The 22,746-nt window shown below is 45.7% G+C and overlaps 1 protein-coding gene across 2 annotated transcripts in view; it reads left to right on the top strand.

Moving 5' to 3' along the window:
* IGDCC4 (immunoglobulin superfamily DCC subclass member 4) overlaps positions 1-22,746 on the top strand; it is a 191,439-nt gene that overhangs the window by 91,983 nt on the left and 76,710 nt on the right. For both annotated transcript variants that reach the window (XM_043493295.1, XM_038420543.2), the window contains exon 4: positions 1,614-1,747. In XM_043493295.1, the coding sequence (XP_043349230.1) occupies positions 1,614-1,747 (134 nt within the window). The remainder of the gene's footprint in view (positions 1-1,613; positions 1,748-22,746) is intronic.

Here is a 22,746-nt window from a genome sequence, read left to right as displayed (position 1 = left end):
GGCTTCCATGCAGAAAATGCACTTCCTGCTTTGAGATATCAGAAAATCATTTAATGAAGAGTTCACTTAAAAAAAGCGTTCCTGGATCCTTATTCTAGGGCAACTCCCTGAAATCCTGTTTGTGGGGGGAGGTGCTTAGCGGGTCTGACGCTTTGTTCAAGCAAAGGCAAATATAGGGGATTTCACAACTGGGAAGAGCAGAGTGGCTGGTAGGCTATAGGCAACTTAATTCTGTTACGTGTCCACATGCATAGCCAAATATATTTGTTACTCATACATGTGTGTCAGATGGCAGGGGAAACAGACGCTTCAGCTCCCTTCTCTGTAGCTGTTATGTCCCTGGTTGCTGGAACTTCCTATCAAGCAAGGCATTGAGACTTGCCAGTAGAGTAGGTAACATTGAACTACATTGGTTGTTGGCCTCATTCACTGTCCAGTGGACCCTCAGCTGTGAGTGAGCCCCTGGTGGGGGGAAGTTTGCCAGTAGAGAGGGCTCAGAGATCTTCTAAGCCACCTGCAACCCCACAGCACTGGGGGACCTGGACAGGGAGATCTACAGATGGGGCACAGCCGGCTGAGAAGCTGGCAGGGCTAGGGTACTGCTGCCTGGAAGATGTACTGAATCATTGCCCTAGGGCATGACTTTGGCACTATAGTCCTGATCCTGCAAGATGCTGAGCACCCTCAAATCCAGATCAATGGGAGCTGGAGGGTGCTTAGCATCTTGCGGGACGGGGTCCTGTTTGAGCGCACACAGTACTGACTAAGCTCACTGTAAAGCCAGAGGAGGGGTTCTCTGGGGGCAGTTTTTCCAACAGTTCCAGGCGGAAATCTGCAGAGGAAATCCCCAGGACTTTGCAGGAGCCACATCTTAATGAGGTGGGAATCAAAAGCCCTTTGACCCCAGAGAAGAGCTTCTGCGGCAGATCATAAGAGCTAAAGAATCCATTTGCAATGCATAACTACAGCCTCACTGAACTTGCCGACTTATATACATACCCTTATAGGTTAATAGATGGCATTCTTCCTACTAACTATCTACGTACATATGCAGACACACACTCATTTATGTAAAAAAGAAAAGGAGTACTTGTGGCACCTTAGAGACCAACAAATTTATTTGAGCATAAGCTTTCGTGAGCTACAGCTCACTTCATCGGATGAAGTGAGCTGTAGCTCACGAAAGCTTATGCTCAAATAAATTTGTTAGTCTCTAAGGTGCCACAAGTACTCCTTTTCTTTTTTGTGAATACAGACTAACACGGCTGCTACTCTGAAACTCATTTATGTGTGCGTGTGGGTGCACATATTTTTTAATATAGAATGTTTTCTGCAGCAGAGACCTGTAGGCTTAGTCTGAAGAAGGCAGCAGTTTTATTGTTGCGTTGAACCATTGCTATTAATGGGTTGTACATTTTGCTGTATTTATAACTCTCCTATTGGGAGGTTAAAGAGTCTATCGCCCACTCTTCTCTGCCAAGGCTTTGGTGATGTGCACACAATACGTTTTCAAGAACAAGGAAGGAATGAAAATAGCTTCATTCCAACGGCAAGGGTATGAATCGTGTTAGCTGTGAAAAGCAAATCTCATACTTTTTATTTTACTTATTCAGGTTTATAACTCTTCCCAATGGCATCCTCCAAATCGTAGATGTTCAGGAAAGCGACGCTGGGGTTTATCACTGCATAGCGACCAACGCAGCACGGAAACGCTACAGTAACGAGGCTATTCTTAGTGTCTTAAAAGGTAAGACACAATAGGGCATTTGTATGGCTGTGTAAAACTGAGCTGAGGATTCTTTCTTATAAATAGTGAAGCTGCCATGAAATGCTGATGATGGTATTCTCCTTGTGGGTGTGACTTCAATTGTGGGATAGTTGGACTGTTTCTAGGGGTGCTGTGGACAATTTAAAACTGACTGTATTTATAATAATGGGGTATCTTTGCATCTGTTACTTACAGGTGCTGCACTGACTTGTACAGCTTATTCATGTGTTGTACTCTATGGGCAAAATTCTGATTTGTGGCAGTGTTTTTATCTAAGAAGCTAGTCACAGCTGCCATATGTGGTCCTGGGCACCCTAAAACCCCTGAAGCTGCCCCGTGTAGATTCTCTGTGTGTCCTCTGTGCATTGAGCCACAGAAGGTTCAGTGGTGCAGTGTGGGCATCTGGCACCAGGGCATCCTTGGCCTGAGGTTTTCAAAGGTTTTTCACATCCAAATCCCACACTTTGGTTCCTTTGACTGGCCCAGCCTGAGTCTCTATGCACCCTCCCTCATTAGGATTGTGTGTGCTGTATGAATGAGTAATTTACAGGGGCAGCTGAACAGGGGCTGCACAGGAGTCACTGTGTGACCAGGACACGGGTGCAAACCAGTGCAGGGGTATTTTGTGCCACTTTCCGGAGGTGAGAGTGAACGGGTCCAGATAGGTCTGATCCCTCCACTGCTTCACACCCTGTTCGTTCTGTGACTGTTGCTGGCTCTGTCGGAGAGAAGGGCAGTCAAAACCATGACTTTCTTCCAGGCCTGCAGGTTTACCTCTAGTTCAGTGTTTTGTAGACATGTTTGTTGGAAGGTTCACATTCCAGTTCTGTGCATGTTTCCCGACTCGAGGGAACAGAAGCCTCTCTCAGAACTGAAAAGAGGAGGGGGGGCGGGATCAGGGGAAGCAAATTCAGCTTCTTCTGTGTAATAGACTGCTGGGTTGATTTCTCTGTTGTGTATGCCATTCCCATGGTAACTTGGTAACACTTTATTAGGGATCCAAGATGTTCCATTGGACCAGGATCTCTCGGTCTCTCAGATAATTCATGCCTTCATACACCAGTCGTCACTGTGGTATCTGAGACATGTACATGTAATATCCCACCATTCCTGACCAATGTAAAACCCATTTTGGGGGTGGGTGGAGGCCAGTTTTCTTCTTCCAACCAGACATTATCAGACAGGCTGTTGTGGCCAGGGGTTCAAAACTTGTGTGAGATGAAGATTTTAAAGATTTGTTGGTTAATCACCTTGTTTAAAAAATGGAATTGAGTTGTCTGGGAAAATAGCGGGCTTGTTTTTCTTTTATAAGTTTGGTTTCTGGATTCCATTTCTTTTTTCCCTCTGGTTGTTTTTCTTGATGGGAAGGAACTGCGGTGGACTGTTTTAATTGGAGACCTCTTGAGCAACTAGAGTCTTGGGAGGTACACCGTGGAGATTTCCCTCCTTATCAAACTTGGCAACATACAGAGTGTTTCATGGGGCTCAGAGACGGTTTCAACTTTAATCAAAGCCCATTCAGCGATCCCATTTTCAAGCAGTGTCGTATTAAGGAGGGGTTTCAGATGTATGCATTCCTTCTGACCACTCCTAAAGAGGAGATTCCTCCCTCCTTAGGAATTCAGTTATAATAACTTTAGGTCCCTGGAATTCAGCCTAGATGACTTCAGATCAGGAATAAACAGCAGACGAGCCTTTTAAAGACCATGGTCTAGTTCTCACGCAACATGCAATAGGCCTGAGCTACAAGAACATTGCATTGGTGCTTCTGGGTCTGGATAAGCAACAAGAGACTAGAAATAGAGAAAAGATTGCACCAGATGGGAATTCTGCCTAAACAGGACATTCTCCAAAGTTTTCCATGGAACCCGTTTTGCTCTTTGGGGACATCTCTTGCTAGAGAAGGAGGGTAAATGTGACACTCCGAGGCATTTAAAGGCTTTGGTCATGTCCATGCTCAGCTGCTGGTGTTGGGCAAGGTGAAGAACAAACTACATCCTTTCAAAGAAGCCTTTCCTATGTTTTCAAAAGTGGCCCCGTGTCTTCCATGCATAATCATCCAAGTTCACGGATGGAGCTGCCTTAGAATCTGTCCAAGTTTCTTTTGATCTATTGACACTGCCTGCAGCTTGGCCCTGGAGATCCCAGACTCTGCAGAGCAGGGATGGACCAGCTCAGAGATGCTACAAATGTGATGGCTGGGATCTCCAGCGTGGTATGGGCTGGGCTGGGCTAGGCTGGGCTGGCAGGCAGAGGCAATGTGCTTACGGTAAGAGGAGGCCTCTCCATTTGACCTCAGACTAGTGGCACCTGCTGACGCTGGGGGTGAAATCAGCCCCGTGGCTCTGCCAGTGGCCTGCAGAAGGGCAGCAGGAGGTTACTCTTCTAGCAGCGTTGGGTGAGAGGATCTCTGGAAGGCTGGAGGGCAGGGGGACGGGTTAGGGAGTGGTAGAGTAGGACTCCCTACCCCCCATTAAAGAACTGGATCTCTGCTCTGGTCCATGCCTCTGTTGTTCATGAGACAGTTCAGAAAAGTTGAGAGGGGGATAGGAGAAGGCTTAATTCGCAGGATTCCCCCGGGGAAGGGGCAGAAGCGACATGACTCGTTCCGTGAATGTTTGCTGGTGGATAATAACAATAATGAGCAGAACACTTGGCAGTCCTCAGTGAGGAACTTGAAATCACTTCCCAGCCATTAGTTAGTGAACCCTCCCTGCACCCCAGGGAGGTAAGGAAGTATTATGATTTGTATTTTAGTAGCACCTACTACAGTCTAAATAGGCAACAAACAAAGGGTGGGAGGCACAGAGAAGGGTGGTGACGTACCCGAGGCCACACAACCTGGTCCATGGCAGAGCCAGGATTAGAAGCCAGGTCTCCTGACTCCCAGATCCACAGCCTGTTCGCTAGACCTTGCTTCCTCCTGCTTGTTATACCCATTGGAGAATCTGAGGCACGAATTGTTAGAGGAGCTGCTCAAGGATCAGCCAAAGAGCCAGGTACGTACGCAGGGTGCTCAGTCCTCCATCTGCAGGGCAAAACTCCCTTGCCAGCTCCGAGATCCTTCCATGGCCCTTTTTGTCTTCGTTTAGAAGTGTCTCACTTGTTCCTCTGCCGCTCATTTGTTTTCACATAGATGCCTTTGCTGTTCATCCATCAGCAGGGAGTGTAATTAACTGTGGAGTCCAAGAATACACCTTTGATCAATGAATTGCGTTGTGGAGATAATCTGTGTTGAATCTACAGAGAATTCTTGAGCAGTCCTACACTCTGTATCTAATTACCAGCCCCTGCCAGATCCTCTGCGTTCCTAATGAAACACAGGGTAACAGGGGAGCTCGGGCATCAGGTGCTTCTGCATGCCAGAGACAGCTCCCTGCTTTGGCCTGATGTGTTATTGATAAGTAATATCGATCAAGCCATGCTTTGGATAACCTCTCCCCGACACCGCAATTTGTCCTGTTCTCTGCAGAATTATATCTTGTAACTTTAAGATGTTTACTTTGCTTTTCAAATTGAAAGTAATCAAAGAGGTTAAAAGGGGAGCATTGCTTCTGCCACGCAAACGGATCTGAGCAGATTTCTGGTTTGATTTCTCCCTCTCCCCTGCCCCCCCCCACTCCAGTTCTGAAGAATTAAGCTGCCCGCTGATTAGACAAAGGAATACTCTTGGTTGACATTTTCATTGGATTTAGCTAATAGTGATGAAAATCACGTCTCTGGCAAATCTCTGGAGATTTTTATAATTGGGAAAAGGATATGCGAGTCAGGTAGAAGACAGCGGAACCTGCTGCGAGCGACAAACTCCTCTGTGGGTGACTCATGCTTTGTTGATAGTTTTTTCAAGTGATCTCCATACGATGTCATGCTTTGTTGATAGTTTTTTCAAGTGATCTCCATACGATGCGTGTTATTTTAGACATCTTGATCATTCCAGCAGGTGGCTTATTCTGTCCCTGGTAACCTGGTTTTCATCTATAAATGGTGGTACATGCAAACAGGTATTTAAAAAAACCACCTTTGCTTAAAAACAACACCCCCCCCCCAAAAACAACAACAAAAAAAACCGAAAACACTTTTAGTGCTGGTAAAAGGTGCCTGATTGAAATCCTGGAGACCAAGCTTTGTGGGGGCCTCTGGCATCAGTTTACCTTGGTCCCTCCTGTTCTCAGCCTGTGACACAACAGTCTACTCTCCAGAGGGGTGTAATAGTTTGGTCTAATTCTGGTTGTGGTGCATGGTGTGGGGGTGGCTGGGGGGAGGTTAGTGGCCTGTGATGTGCAGGAGGTCAGACTAGATGGTTGTGGTTCCTTCTGGCCTTAAACTCCATGACAAGCTCCTCTGTTTATCCACACAGTGCAGGGAAGGAGCAGCTAAACATTCCTTCACTCCCCTACCGGGATATAAGGAATCATTGACTCGGAGTCCAGCCTCTCTTATGTCCTTGGCCTCTGTTGGCTGCTAATAAAAACACCAGTTCCGTCGATGGTGATTTGTGACCTGGTGATGGTGCGGATTGTGGTGGAACTGTTTCCACCAGGCACTAAATTGCAAGCTACCAACCTGCTGCACGCAGGCCAGGGGACGGGGTCGCTGCCAGATGGAGCTGGATTTGAATGAGCAGCTAGTAGTGAAGGAAAGGGCCTGTTTCCCCTCAGCCATCCACCCTCTCTGGCCAATCCTGTTTTTCTGATCCAGATACGGTACCCGGGATATTGTTACATTTTCCTGGTTAAGTTAATGTCTTTACTGAGCTGAGAGAGTGATTATCTTAGCATTGTTCTGCATCCAAATTATTTGCATGAGCTAAAAACCAAGCTGCTGTCCTTTCCCTCGACGGAAGGTGTCGCAACCCTGGGAAAGACCCGCTGTGTCTCTGCGACTGGATGTGTGCTGGGATCAGATTAATAGCGGGATAGATAGCAACTGTGGCAGGCAGTGCTGGGTGTGCTGCAGATGTTCAGGTCTGCACAGCCGTCACGGTGTAAATTTTCAGACATTCCTTCGGGAACAGCAGTTCAAGCAAGAATAAGGATATTAGGATTTAGGGCAGGATCCAGTCATGCAGTCCTGAAACCGAGCTGTGTCCTTATGCTGCAGAAATAGAAACAGAAGGATACGTTTGATTTTCCCTTTCTCTCTGTTGCTTCCCCAGCATACTTGGCTCAGTGGCCTGAGTGCAAAACACATCTGCCAGCCCTGTCCCTGACCCTCTCATCTGTACAGATGGGGAATGAGTCCTGGATCCCTACTTTTGCTTTCTGCCGGAAATGGCATTGAGAACTCGTCATGGAACGCTTTGCCATACTCTGTGTAAATTCCCCCTTCCTCAGCTTCCTATGGGAGAGCTTTATGGGGTTGCATTTCAGTTTTTGTAACTGTTTTTTGCCCTGCGTCAGGGCACAGACAGGGGTGCTGAAACATTTTTTATAGTGGGGGTGCTGAGAGCCATTGAACCAAACTGTAAACTCTGGATATAATGGAAACCACTTCAAGTGGGATAATTTAGTTGGTGTTGGTCCTGCTTTGAGCAGGGGGTTGGACTAGATGACCTCCTGAGGTCTCTTCCAACCCTAATCTTCTATGATTCTAAGTTGGGTTTGCTACAGCCCTCCCTGCACCCCTAGTTTCAGCACCTATGGGCACAGAGATTTGCTCCAAAGCCCGTACGTGAGGGGTGGGTCCATCCCACTTTCCTACCATAGAGCATGCGAACTGCTCTAAGCTGCTCCTGATTAGAGGATGGGGGCCCCATTGGCTTGCTTCATAACCATGTTGAAAAGGAACGAGCAACAGAAGGAGGGGAGATGAAGCTTAGTGGGGCACACTGCCTAAAAGCCTCAGGATGCCTACTCACTATGGGGTACAGGAATAGAGTGGCAGCTCTTTCAGTAGTTGGTGAGCACTTTAGAGGCACTCACCATATGCTGTGTTTTAGCTGCCAGAACTCAACCAAAGCAGCAGTGTATACAAATAGCCAGGTCTCACATCCCGTATATATGCGGTAATCGTGGCTAATCAGACCCCACTATGCCGTTCTTTTTATTATGTTTGTTGTGTCTTTTGCTCTTTACACATTGATAGACTAGAATCTCAAAACACCGTAGAACTGAGCAAAACCTAAGATCTTATGAGGACATCCACATTTTAGAGGAGCTTGTCTAGTGTTAGGACTTTGGGCTAGGAACCAGGCAACGTGCATTCTGTTCCTAGTTCTGACACTGACTTTCTGGGTGCCCACAGTCAAGTCACTTTACCTCCATGTGTCTGTTTCTCCTCCCACTGTCTATTTAACATGTAAGTTCTTGTGGTCAGGTCCTGTCGCTCACTTATGTGTTGGTACCGCACCCAGCAGAGCAGGGCCCGGAGTTTGACGGGTGGGGGGGCGCTCTAGGCTGTGCTGCATTACCAATAAAAAGATAACAGGCCAAACATCTACCAGCGTAGGGTACAGCTTGTCTTCAAGTACTTTGTCCAGTCTAGATTTTAAATGTCCCAAGCAGTGGAGTTTCCACCACTCCCTTGAAAGACTGTTCCGCAATCTAATAGATATTGTCCATTTTTCTTGATATTCAGTTCAAATTCTCCTTTCCTTAAGTTCGTCCCATTCCTTTCTAGGTATACATTGTTTGGCCACCACAAGCAATTCCTCTCCTACCTTGGTGTTTATGCCCTTCAGGTATTTGTGGATGCTTTTTGTTCCTATAGCCTCGAAAGAGTCTGTTTGGAGGAAAGTTAGAGAACAGCAATTTAAATTTCTAATAGAGTTTGGACTGGGCTGGGGAAAGTACAAAAAATTAAGGAAAGAAAGGCAATCCATTGGGAGATTTTTCCACCCCACACTCCTTTTGTCCCGTTTGTAATGAACCATTTATTTCTAGTTATCCTAGTATTCGTGGTCAGGATAGTCTAGCGGGTAGAGCACAAGTCTGGGCATCAGGAAACCTGGGTCCTCATCCCACTTCTGCCAATGACTCTGCCACATTGGCAGAGTCACTTGCTGTTCCTGTACTTCAAATTATGCATGAGTATAATGAAGCTAATGATACTTAGTCACCTTTTAAAAGTACTTAGAGATCTACAGTAGGACCATGCTGTATAATTATTCAAGATGACAACTATTTCAATATTTGGAATATGAATGATAAGGATGCGGGGCTACTTGTACAAATACATTAGGTACACAGTGCAGTCTGAGTGTGCAGTTCTGTATCAAATTTGTGAGTGTAATTGCCGTCATTGGTAAGCACAACCATCTAATGTTGCGTTGCTTCTAATTGGCCGTTTGAATGTGCAGAGTCCTGATTGGCGTGCATAGCTGCAGACATTTGGTGGATGAATTTGTTTGAACATCCATCCCCTGAGTGTTTGTCTGTAGCCTTTAAATTAAGCCAACTTGCGAAGACTGGGAAAGGCAAAATGGTGTTCCTTCTAATAGCTACAAAATAGCAGGACATTGGTTTTTAAAGGGTATGCAGCTCATGTAGACATGTGTTCCAAAAGTGACTCCTGTTCTTTCTGTCTGTATTGAACAGACACAGGAATGGGATGGACCGAGAGAGTCTGATCGTTGAGTCTGGGCTGAGAATGCTGGTGTGAAGTCTTTCAGCAGACAAGCACATTCCTGGTGAACTGGGATTTAATACTCTGTTATTAGAGATGACGCTGGGAGATTGCCGTCGGCAGAACTTCATTTAAATTGACAGTTGTAACAGCTTGCTGCGGCAACGTCCCATGAAATGTGTTTTTCAGTCAAATATTTGTATGAAATATGATAAGTGGGGCAGAGCTGAAGAGCAGCTAAGACACCCTTTGCAGTGAGAATGAGGCTGTGGAATCAAAGAAACACAACGGATTATGGCTGCTAAGCTGTGATGTTTTCCTAACAAGGCTAATGATCTTGCAGCCTTTAGTTCATGTGGCTTCACCTGCATTTAGACTAGAGGAATCTCTGCCTAGTGGATAAAAATACTTCCCCCATCCAGTTTCTTGTTTCCAGCCCATTTGTTGTTGTTGTTTGTGTTGCCATAGTGCCTAGCAACACCATCCTTCTCAAGGCAACTCAAGAGCGGCATTGATGGATTCTGGAGAGAGCCACGTGCAGCCTTCCTTTGCGAGAAGGCTCAGACAGGGAGGCTGGGCCTTTGACAGTGAGGAGTTGAGAGGGGTACAGAGAGCCTTGCAGAGAAGAACATGGCATTTGATTGTTCAAATGAACTTCAAAGTTCAATAACTCTATGGAGTCTTTCCTGTGGCACTGGAAAAAGATTCCCATGCTTACAGGTTGCAGTAAAATTAGTTCTCCTCATTTGAACAAGACCTGCAGGGTTTTCTTGTTTGTATCTTAAAGAAACAGCCAGCAGCTTTGGTTCTGTGCTCCAATCCCATCCCATGTGGCTAGCTGAAAGCTGTCATTCCAAAGGCCACACTCCTACCCTGTTTTATATGACATGGAAATGACGCTATCCCCATCTTTCATTTGATTGGTGGTTTTCATGCTGAAGGATGCCACTGCCCTTGAAACTGCAGATCAAAATTTGCTTTCATTTACACTGGTGTAAATCCAGATTGACTCTATTATTTTTAAATAGAGCTCCTTAATTCAGTGGAGTTATTCCAGTTTTTACACGTGTAAAAAGAGAGCAGAATTTGGCCCTGTCTGGGATCATTTCAGCTTGCCATTATAAATGCAACCACTTCTGGTTTAGAATGAGGCAGCTGTGCTTTTATTTTGAGGCTTTAATTTCAATCTCCATTTAAAATTGCCTCTGCAAAAAGAGGTTCAGGTCCAATCATTCCTGCATTTATTATAACTTATTTTGTAAGCTACACAATGTATTCCTTTCTCAGTGTGTTTCCCCAGTGGGGCCGATATCCTTCCTCTCTAGTGTCTCAATCTCTCCATTTTTCCATTTCTTTTTTACTTGCAATTAAATACGGAATTGCAACCCGTTTGAAAATAATGAAAGCTCAGAGCTGGGCAGGCTCAGTTGATATGAGTTTCTAGGGTCAGGTTTCTCAGGTGGCTGATATTTGAAGCTGTTTGCATAATGAACCTGTTGAGTCATGAAAAACTCTCTTAATCTTTTTTTCTCTGACAGGAGGTGCTAAGTGATTATGTGACTCTGAGATGCAGGGAAGGTGTGAAAGAGGAGGGATGAAATGCGGACCTGATCTTTTAAGGCCAGAAGAAACCATTAGATCATGTAGTTTTACCTCCTGCATAACACACACCATTAAATTTCATCCAGTTCCCTCTGTACTGAACCCAATAATTTGTGTTTGATTAAAACATATCAGATCTTCTCAAACGGACATGAAATGGTATTTAACACTGTGGTAGGTACTTTATAAATCGTCAACAAAGTAATGATGAAGAGTAATGTAGCTAAGGAGACTATTAGTGATGCAACTGGTATGTGTGTGTGCACACAGGTGCTTACCACAGCTGTATGCTGAATGGAATAAACTGCTCACGTGTGTCATAAACCCCATATTGCTGACAGAAACTCTCCCTTTGTTTAAGTGTTAGAAGCCAATCTTTTTGGAGCAGGAGGCTCTGAGTTCTCTCTTGGCTGTCTCTGAAGTTCTGAAAGTGCAGCACTACTGACAACTGTGGCAATCTTAGGTGACAGTGGGTTTGATACAAAATTCCCATCCCTCATATTCCATTAAGCAGAACTGACAAGGCCCGATCTTGGCACTAGAGATTGCAGCAAAGATGTCAAGAGTAATTGAACAAAATGAAAGATGTAAATATAGGACGAGGTGAGCTGTCTCCCCTGCTTCTGAAGATTTGCCAAGAAGTACTGATACCTGAACATGCTGTCTGAAGCTGTTGAGTCCGTTATGTCTCCTGTATTGCAAACAGCTCTGCATTTGAACCTCCAGCACCCAATGAGAGCTGGAATTGTTGTTGGTTCAAGGTCCCTCTAAAATCCTGATGTGCATTTTGTTATTAAGGCAGCTGGATAGAGCCTTCCACTTAATTAAGAACCACTTGTTAATACTTTAGCACTGGAGGCTTTTTGGAGCGATAGATGATTACCCATTAATGCTTTAAATTGAATCTTGGTATAAATAGCAGGCTTCATTCAGTTCTCCTATGCGAGTTTCTTTATGACAGTGTAACTCCATTAACATCAATGGAATTACTCCTGGTTTATACCAGTCCAAGAGGAGAACCAACCCCGGCCTTTGCAGCGATATTATTAAACAAACAGGCTATGCCTGTGAAAACGGCTTTGGGAAAGGGGCTAAGAACAGAGAGGATAACTGGGTCAGCAGCTAGCCACGAGCCAAAAGGCAATGGTTTGAGGTGTCTTGGTTACAGATGGGATATGTTAATTATTATAATTAACATTGTGGTAGTGCCAAAATGCTCTACCTGAGATTATTGCCCTTTTGTAAAAGTAAGAGACGGTCCCTGTTCCAAAGGGCTCTTGTAAACTAAGTCCCCAAGGTTTACATGCTTAACTAGATGCAAGCGAGCAGTGCCACTGAAATCATTCTGGGACTTGAGCAGTGTTGCTAACTCTCATCCTTTTATCGGGAAGTCTCGTGATCCTTGCTGTTACTCTGAAAGCCCCAGCAGCTACAGTTACGAGATTGCGTGGACATCTCGGCTTTCATTTCAAAAAGCAAGTTGCCAACCCTCCTGGTTGCAGAGGCCTGAGTGCCCAGTGACGAAACCAGAAAGTAAATAAAAAGAACCTGGCATTTGATTTTTTTTTTTTTTTTTTAACCTCGTGATTTTTTACGGCCGTGACTGGGGATCTTTGACTGCTTGGGGTGGACAATAGCAGGACCTAAGTGGTGCCTGGAACTTGGGCTAGTCCTCTGTATGGGGTGGATTTCAGCCTTACGGAGGAGCTAGGTGCTCTCTAATGCTACCAATAGGCTGGAGAATCGTAGTTTTGGTTATGGGCTGTCAATCAAAATGTGCTAACAACATCGGTGGGAACTGGCCAGCAGGTTGGTTCATAGCATAAGGTCATGGACTTCTGTACTGTTTCTAACAGTGGTGCCATTGAAATGACCTTTATGCCTGATGGGTTTGGAAGCTGGAATTTTCCAAGTACCTGACATCCTTAGGCCTCTCCGTAAAACCCAGCCTGCATTTCTTCTTCTTTCTTATACTTTCTCTCCTCCATCTTTCCCTTCCTAACCGGGAAATGCAGCAGCCACCACCACAGGGCCTCTGGAACCTGCACAACAAAGTCCAGCTAATTAATGAGCAAAGATTTTTCTCTTGAAGTTTCTGGTCTCAGCTGAAGCCTGGGGTTGATTTTAGTCTCATTTATAAAAAAAAAAAAAAAAGGGACAAAGAATAGACAAAGAAATAGAATGATGCTGATCTGAGATGGCCCTTCCAGCAGGAGAACTCCCAAGAGAGACGCAGTGTCCTAAGGGATCTGCAGTATTTATTTCAGGAGGATATCACCACCATTGTTGTTGGTGTTACAGTTGTACCTAGGGTCACAACCAGGGTCACAGCTTCATTCTGCTGGAAGCTGTACATACTCACGGTAAGAGAGTTCCTGCCCCAAAGAGCTTACGATATCAGTAGAGAAGACAGAGGGTGGCAGAAATGAAGCATTATGACCCCCAGCATGCAGATTGGATGAGTCAGCCAATTTCACCAAGGAAGCTGAGTTGGGCATTGAACCCAGGGATCTTGACTCCCAGTCTGTTGTTGTCAAAACCAGGCCATTCTGGTTTGTTGGGTATACAGTTTGGAATTTGTACTGGGTAATTACAGACATGCCAGCATAAATCACAAATTGTATATTCAGTTGCGACATTTGCAATTCATACATCTGCAAACCAAGAATCATTTGCAGAAGCAACTGGCAAATCATTGTGAATAACGAATACGTTAAAGAACCTGGTGATCTGCTTATGGACAGATCAGGAACTGAAAAAAAAAACAGGTGACGTCCACTGAACCAATGAATCATTGCAAACGATTCACTCAGCTCCATCCTTTCCTGCGTCATTGGCCCCTTCCTATGGGTCTGAAGAGAGTCGCTCACGTGGTGAATTCCTTTCCTGGGAGGGTTTTACACAACATAGTTCAGCTGGCAAAGAAGTGGGTGTGGTAGTCACCAAAATTATAACCTAGAGAACACAGTGTGTGGTTGTCAGGCCTGCTGAGGAAGCAGATCCATAGAAGTAACCTTACTGTGGTTATGAAAGGCATGGCACTTAGCCCAGGAGACAACTTCACAATGATCAGCCATAGGAACCCATCCAAGTTGACCCCATGTGACTGTCACACCTCCTGGACAGTAGCAATGACTGTGAAAAACTGAAGAATTTCCCTGGGCTTTAAAAAACAAACCTTATTTGAAGCACTGCGTGGTCCCAGAAGATCTGAGCAGAGATTGCAAAATCAACTCTTCCTCTTTCCGAAGGAAACTAACAGTCTGTCACCCTTCCTAGGAAGAGCGGTTCAGAAAGCTCGTTGGTGAATTTCCAAGATTGCTTGGAAAACTCTTGGGCTGTGTTTTCACTAGGAGAAAGACACTTGGGTAAAATCTTAGTGAGGACAAAGCATTTTGCAGCTTTCACTCATGTTAACAGATTGAGTTAAAAATTGGGTGCCCCCCCGGAGGCATTAACTTGACCTTGATTTAAGAACCCACCTTTTTTCTTTTTCCTAATGAAGATAGAACCTTGGAAGGGATGGGATTGTCTGCTTATTGCAGTGATCTACCCTAAGGATGTCTTCGTTTTTTTGGAGCGTTTCAGTAGCAGAGTCCTCCTAACTAGTATGATTACCTCCCCAGGAACTAAACCCCATAAAAAGTTCATCTGGATGGACAGAAGCTTCAGAGATATTTTTAACTTTTTAGGCTCAAAAAGAGACACTTTCTCTTCAACTTTTAATATGACAGTTTCAGCAGGAAATGATCTTCTTTCTCAGAGGTCTTCTTTTGGTAACAGCTTTCACTAACACCCTCTTCTGACTCATTATGTCTCAACTCATCACATACAGGATGCACATTCCTCATTCCTGAGTGGATATTACTAAAGTTCCTTTTCTTCTGAGGGCCAGACTTCCTTCTGGGCTTTCCGTGGAAGGGAGAGCGGATCTTTTTCAATGAGTTATATCTCCCTGGTTTTATTTTTCCTTCCAAGAAGTCATGCATTGTTTCACTCCGATTTCACGCCCAATTCACTATTAGTATGACTTTGGTCTTCCCATCTGTTGCATTTGTGACTCCTCAAACGCAACTCTCTGCTTTTCTCCGAGAAAACATTCTGCATGCCTGAAAACACTGACTCTGACTGCAAGACCAAGTTTGTGTGTGATATGTAGGGGGACCTGAAAGGTTTTTCTTATCTGTCCCCTGTGCATTGCCTCAGCCCCCTGCAAATTAGCATTGTTTACCTGACACCAGAAGTGTAAAGCTGCATCTGTCACCAGGCAGAGCTGGATCAGTTAATAACCCTTATCAGAAAGCAGCATGTGCAGTGTTTTGCTACATAACCTAGTGCCATAAATATATTTCCCTAGTATACCTGCTAGATGTACAATAGTGTGAACTGCAAATAGAGCTCATGCAAATAGATTTCAGCCCATATGGAGCCCAAATGGGAAACTCATCTGTGAATGGTTTCAGAGTAGCAGCCGTGTTAGTCTGTATTCGCAAAAAGAAAAGGAGTACTTGTGGCACCTTAGAGACTAACAAATTTATTAGAGCATAAGCTTTCGTGAGCTACAGCTCACTTCATCGGATGCATTTGGTGGAAAAAAAACAAAAAAACCAAAAAACAAAAAATCCCATTCATCTGTGAATGTTACACAGATTCCTGGGACCATCTCAATGCAGCTGAATAGGGGGCAGTGACAGGGCTGTTGACCTGTGGGGATGAGGGGTATTTTGTTGAGCACTGTTCTCCACAAGGGGTAGCACAATACCCTTGGCTGCTCTGTAATGTTGTTCCCGCAAGTGTCTCCTTTTACGGCACCATGGAAATTGAATTGCTGCTACTGGAAAATCCATTCTTGGAAGCGAAGGGCTGACAGGGTGAACACGCTTCCAGGAACTGATGAGTCGTCGTGGGTATGTGAGTCCGTTCCCATGTGTTGGCATAGATGGGTTTTTTTCCCTCACTCCCAATCACTTAGGGATTTCAGCCATACAATCCTGCTGCAGACAGGGTGTCACTGGGCATACCTACTTTGGGTCTTAGTGCTGGTGAAAGGTGCCAGCCTGACAGCTCTGGGAACTGAAATCCAAACAGGTGAATGCAGGATTCCCTCTAGTATTGGGCGATGGTCTTTCTGCTGAGAATGACAGTGCCCAAAGTGGGGGTGATTAAGGAGGAGTGGACACTTCTTCATTAGGTCCTGGACAGAGAGCACCAAACTTGTGTCCTGTGGTGCATTTGTTCCTTCCTGATTCAAGCTGCTTTATATATTTAAATATTTGTTAATCTGACCCTTGCTACGTTTGTCAGAAAATATGCTTTGCACTTGTACATCGTCTGCCATCCGAGGGTCTCACAGCACTTCCCAGCTGTTAATTTAGTCTCTTCGCCTCTGTGAGACAGACAAACATTATAAGTCATACAGAGGTCAAGTGACATAGCCTAGGTTACACAGTGAGTCAGTGTACTCCTGAGGGCATTCTGCACCAAAAAATTAAAAATGCTGCACACAGTATTTTAAAATTCTGCAAAATTCTGAAAATTTTATTTGTCAAATAAGTGTGGAGGCTCCAGCATGGCATTGCGGAGCACAGGCCACCGGCTGCACAGAAGTGAGAGATCACTGTGCAGCTCCCCCACCCCTGGGACGTGGACTCAGCGGTGAAGCTGCACTCAACCCTGACACAGCGCAAGGACCGGGCCTTCCCCAGAGCCCTGCCACTCTATGCCAGGAGCACCAGGCAGGCAGGCTTAGCATGGCAGAATTGAGATGTGGAGGGGCTTAGTATGGGGATCCAGGTGTGGGGTGAGAGGGTTCTGTATGTGGCAATCTGGGTGGGGGCAGCTCAGTGCGGGATCCAGATGTGCGGGGGATCTGGATGCATAGGGGCTTGTTGGGGGTTCTGGGTGCAATGGTAATGGGAGTCTGCATCGGGGTCCAGGTGAAGGTGGTTGGGGTTCAGTGGGGGGATTCTTGGTGTGGGGGGATAGAGCTCGTCAGGGTGGGTCTGGGTATTGGGGGATCAGTGTGGGATCCAGATGCTGGGGGAGTGGGGCTCGGTGGGATGGGGATCGAAGTGTGGCTGGTTGGAGCTTGGCGGGGTGTGGATCCTGGTGCAGGTGGCTCGTTGGGGTGGTCCAAGTGAAGGGGGAGTGGGGCTTATCGGGGGGGTTCTCAGTGCTGGAGGGGAGTGGTATTCAGTGGGAGGGTCTGGGTATGAGGGGGTCTGGATGTGTGGGGGTTGGGTGGATGGGGGAGCAGGTCCCTGTACAGGGATCCCTCCCTCTGCAGCTGAGGAGCGATGGGTGCAGGAAGCGGCAAGGGGAGTTGGCAGAGCTTCCTGCAGCCAAGGGAGAAATCTGGCACTGGATCTAACGAATGTTTCCTCTAATTTTTTCCATCCGTGTGCGGAATAAATTTTGTTATGTTCATTGAGATATGTGTGGATGTGAACCACCAGTAGAAACAAAAAAACCTAGATATAATATATATTTTTAAAAAGTTACCATAGGGATAATTACTCCAGCCAGGACAGGTTGAGCATTTTAGAACTCACTACTCAAAGAATTAAATTTAAGTGTAAGAGAAGTAAAAATTATGAAATGCATAGACCAATCAAAACACTAAAATAACACACGTTGAAAGAATAAAATTACAGAGAATATATGTACATTGCAGGAAGTACCAAGAAGTAACAACAACAATAGTACAAGTATGTGTTGGGAGGTGAGTGTGAAAGAGACTGCAGCTGCTCCCAAGACCCTCCTGCTGGCTGTGCAGAGCGGAAGGTTGGGTGGGGAGGAGGGTGCTGATGTCAGTGTCCCCCTACTCCCGCCCTTGTACCCCATCTCTGCATAGCAGGGCAGAGGGGACAGCCGGCTGTGTGCACTCTGTTAATCAGCTGGGCGGCGCTTGAATCTCTCCTGCATGGCCACCCAAGCCCGCAATTTACAGGGAACACAGGGTCTAACCCAGCCCCAGATGTGGTGTAGGGGAAGAGGAAGTCCCGTCCTCCCAAGCCCAGCTGGATCTTCCCCAGTCCCACCCCCTGCTCCACAGTGATTTACTCCTCTGCCCTGAAACATACTGTTGGGGAGGGTCACATGGCTGCTCTTGTGGCTTCCCTTTGCTTCCCCGTGAGAAAGTCATTTTTCTGTGGGGAAGCAAATAAATCTGCGGGGTCATAAATGCTGCGCATGCACAGTGGCGAAGAATTCCCCCAGGAATAGTCAGTGGCAGAGATGGCCATAGAATCTAGAACTCATGACTCCCACTCCTATTCTTGAATCACATTTCCTCCTTAAAGGGTTAGATCCTGGCTCTGTCGGGAAGCCAAAAATAGTGGTGGCTGAAGCAGCTGCATTCCCAAGGGGCGACAGCCAGGCTGGAAGTGGATGGGCAGGACTGAAGTACAGTGCGGAGGGTTGGTCTCAGGACAGGTGTCACGGGTCAGTAGTTTGGCACGTGGCCAAGGTTGCATAAGGAATGGGACCAGGATAGTAAGGGATTGCACTGGGGATTGAGGTAATGCTGTGGAACTCGATACCCAGCCCTCGGTCCGTCTATACAGTGGGCCTGATTCTGATCTCACAGGAGAAACTATAAAGCCGGTGTTGGTGAGATCAGAATCAGGCCCTGAGTATGGCCAATGCTGTGTTCAGTGTTGGTGTAGCCGTGTCAGTCCCAGGATATTAGAAACAAGGGGGCTGAGGTAGTATCTTTTATTGGACCAACTTCTGTTGGTGAGAGAGACAAGCTTTCGAGCTTACACAGAACTCTTCTTTACTTCTTGTCTCTCTGTAGCCAAAGCTGTCAATCTTGCTGCCGCATATTCCAGACTCTCTAGTCCTTCAAACAGGAGCGCAAAATACAATCCTCCTTCCAGGAGAGCACAGCAGCATGTTGGCAATATATTTGGTTTCTGTAGCCTCTGCTGTGTACACGTTTTGTAAAGGTTATTTGTATTGCAAGTTAGGAAGCGTTGCTCACTGAGTGATGCTCCAACGCTGGCATGTGACTGATTTAAAGTCTAGTGACTCTTGTACACCGAATTCATCTCATGGCAACACCATCTTGAGGGGCCAAACCTGCCGAGTTCTGACTGCAGGAAGTGAGTGTAATGGGATGATTACAATGAAGGTTCGTATGATTCAGTGCCAAGTGGCAGTGTTCAGGAGAACAGTTGTATCATGCAGATAGCTTTGTAATAAGACTGGAATTCCTTTTGCATAAACTGCAGGTTAAGGATATTGCTCTGGACTGCATAATATAGTGGTTCCAATTCTGTGGACAACATACAGAAAGATCCTTTTGCAGATCTTCTCCTTTTTTAGACACCCCCCCCCCATGCACACACACACTTTCTCAGTAACTTCTGTAGAATTAGGTTCTCCAACATTTCTCGTTTGAAGGAGCACTTTGAGGGCTTCACTAGCATATACTGGCTGGATAGCTGTTTTAGGATGAGAGAAGGGCACTGCACAGAGAACTGCAGTGGGAATCCCCGTCTCGGAGACCCTGAGGTATCTCCAGTGTTTTCTTGCCCTTATGCAGGTCCCTGCCTGGAAAGCTTGCCTTACCCTGAACGACTTGCCATCAGTGTAGTCTCTTTGCCATATGACCTGTGAAATCAAGAGAAATGGATAGATAAGAAGCTGGCAGAAGGGAAGGGGCTTGTCCTTATCTAAATTGATCAATGTTGTTCCAGTGGGCCTCAGGCATTGGTGCACCTTGTTCCTGCCTGTTCTGTGCCTGTGGCACACAATAGTTTAGTCTCCTGTGAGCTGTAATACTTGGATCTAATTTTGGTTGTTGGGTTAGTGTGCGGGTGTTGAGTGGGATTTGTGATCTATGAGCTACAAGAGGTCAGACTGGATGATCCGGCCTTATACTCTCTGATGATGATGTCCCAGCCCATCTGAGCCCTTCCCCTCATATCCCCAGACCCTTCCCACTCTGGACCTTGGCCTCTTCCCTAACATAACCCCTCTCCCCCTTGCAACCCCTTGCCCTGCCCCTTTCAGCCCCAACTTCTCCCCTTTCAGCCCTTGTATCCACCCCTTATGCCTGCAAGTCCCTCCCTGTTTAGAAGGGTATCCAATAGGATTTGACATATGTCCTAAACCATTGGCTGGTAAGTAGGGCCTCCAGTAGAACAAGAAAAGAGCCACAAGTTTCTTTATAAGAAGGTGCCATCTTTACACAGTGGTTCTGGAGAGTGGAGCCTGCTGGAAGATCACAAACATGCACTGCTAAGCTTGGCTGGCTAAAGTTTGAGCGATTCTTAATGTTTATAGCGAATAAAGGGGCATCCATAGGGCAGTCTGGCTGGCTCTGCTCCCTTTTGGCTTAATGAAGAACAGTTCTAAACGTGTGTAAGGAAACAGCAAGCCATTGTCGACAGCTTTACAGGAGGCTGAATGGTGGGCAAAGCGCACCCTGACTGATTAGCAGCAGACCTTAAGACTGCCTGTAAATACAGCTGTGTGCCCTGCAGGCCTCAAGACTTCTAAAAAAAAAAAAAAAAAAAAAAGAAAAATACAAAAATAAAAAAACCCACAAATCAATTCCTGGAAGAATGCCATGGCTCGGTCTCTCGCTGGACTTCTGGGAACACATAGTTTAGAATGTTGACTTCCTAGCTGAATCGGTACATTAAAGGATTTAATTTCTGAGCAGAAATCCGTGTTGGCTGTGTAAGGATGTTGAGAGGAGTGAAACAGAACTGTCTGGTGGCCTCTTCTTTCACTGGGATTAGGCTTCATTTGCTTCTCAGAGTTTCAACTCTAGGGTACAGACAAGGGAAAACTATTGTACAGACTGTTCATCTCAAGCCAGTTGGACAGACGTTGCCCAGAGCTGCTCCCAGCAATCATGCTTAACCAGTGTAACACTCTTGATAGAAATACTTTGAAAGTCTTTTGTGACATTTACCCTGCGTGTGTGCACACACGCACTCTATATACACTCTTTGATCCTCACTTTGAAAGGGCCTTGAATGAGCTTCTTTTTGTGGGTTTCTTTTGAAGGTGCCATTTTATTCTGCCACTTTGGTATCTAAGTACTTGACTTTGCTCATAAATCAGGCATTTATATACGTGTACATGAAGTGGTAACATTTGTACCAGCTGTTATGCATGCAGGAGAGCGGCTGCTTTTTAAAAACTAGAGTGGATTTTTATTTGTTAGTGACTTGGGGATATTTTTTCTGGTGGTCTAGACTTCCAGCTATTTCATTTGAGGGCAATGATTTGAGTGCAGGAGGTGAAAACTCTTGGGGTCTAATCTGGATACCTTCACTAGCAATAGGAAAATCATTTAACTTCTCGGAGCTTTTGTTTCCCATTTTATATTTATTTTCATCGCTTTAAATACTTATTACTGTTTTATTAATAATAATATTCATATTACCCCAGCACAGACCTGATATATGGAAAGACACAGAATTCCAAAGAGTTGTAAGCTAAAAGAGGGTGATATTTTCCTACCTGTTGTCTTGCCCAGAGAATCACCGCACGACCAAGTGCTTAACTGTCTGCAAAGCCGTGCAAAGTGTATACAGTATAAAAGACACAATATTAAAGCTCATGTATGTAGGTGGGCAGAAAAGACCAAGGCTGGCTAATGCACCATCCTCTTTGTAATCAAAGCAGAGAGAAAAGCATCTCTACATTCAAAAATATCCTTTATGCTGACCTAACTTCTCCATTGCAGCCTAAAAAAGAGACATGAACATCTCCATGAAGGAAGCAAGGAACGTGGGCATTGCCAGACCTCATCAGAGCAATGGTCTGTGTAGCCCAGGGTCCTGTCCCAACAGTGGCCAGGGCCAGATTTTGTTTGTGTTTTGAGCTTTTGATGCTACATAGCATTACAGGTTCTAATTCACCAAGTCGCTTAAGCGTGTGCCTAACTCTGTGCACGTAATAGTTCTCAAATGTGCCCAAGCGCTTTGGTGAATTGAGAGGGGAAAAGCAGGCCCAGACCAGAACCCTTTATCCAGAATCACCCCTCCCACACTCTAGAGGTGCAGGAAGATTCCGCTCTGGACCAGGGACAGTTGTAGCAGAAACTGAAAACTAGCTAACATTGTTTTGCAAAACCCAACACTGGCCTAGTGTTTTTGAGCTGGTATAAATCGGTGTTGCCCCATTGATGTCAGTGAGACTGTGCTGATCTATGCCATGCCTCATTCAGCGCTGCGCTCTGCAGAGATTTATTGCTATATGCAGATACCAAAGCTTATGTTTCAGAGGTTCTAATGCTTTTGCCTGACCATGGCCATGGTTGTGGGCAGAATACCAAGCTTGAACTTTGAAGAGGGACAAGTGGTTTTAGGAGCCTAACTTCAAGCACCCAGCTTGAGACCGTCGAAAGGGCCTGAATTTCAGGTGTCTCAAGTGGGAGCCCCGAATCATAGTCACTTTTGAAAATGTTGGCGACCGGGCTCCATTCTGGGACCAGCTCATCTCTGAGCCACTTGTTGTTGTGTGGCTGGGAATCACTGTGTTCACACTTTCTCTGTGTTCTGATGAGTACTGCTATAAATCCAGAAACGCCCGTGCCACTGTCTTGGAGTCTCTTATTATGTATATTGTCCCAGAACTGTTCATGGCACACTTTGAGTACATAGGTGGTGTGCAAATCTAATAATCCCAGACCTCTTTGCTCTCCAATCCTTCCTAGATGTGCAGCATCCATAGGAACAACTCATAGATAGCGCCACAAGAGGATCTAGACAGAGGGGAAAGGCAGATTTGTGAGATGTTGCTTCTCTTCCTTTGTCATCATCAGCTTTCCCTCTGCACAATCCATATGG

The sequence above is a fragment of the Dermochelys coriacea genome, chromosome 10 (assembly GCF_009764565.3).
Source record: "Dermochelys coriacea isolate rDerCor1 chromosome 10, rDerCor1.pri.v4, whole genome shotgun sequence".
NCBI lineage: Eukaryota > Metazoa > Chordata > Testudines > Dermochelyidae > Dermochelys > Dermochelys coriacea.
Note: the sequence above shows the minus strand (reverse complement) of the source record. Positions and strands in the feature narration are given on the sequence as shown.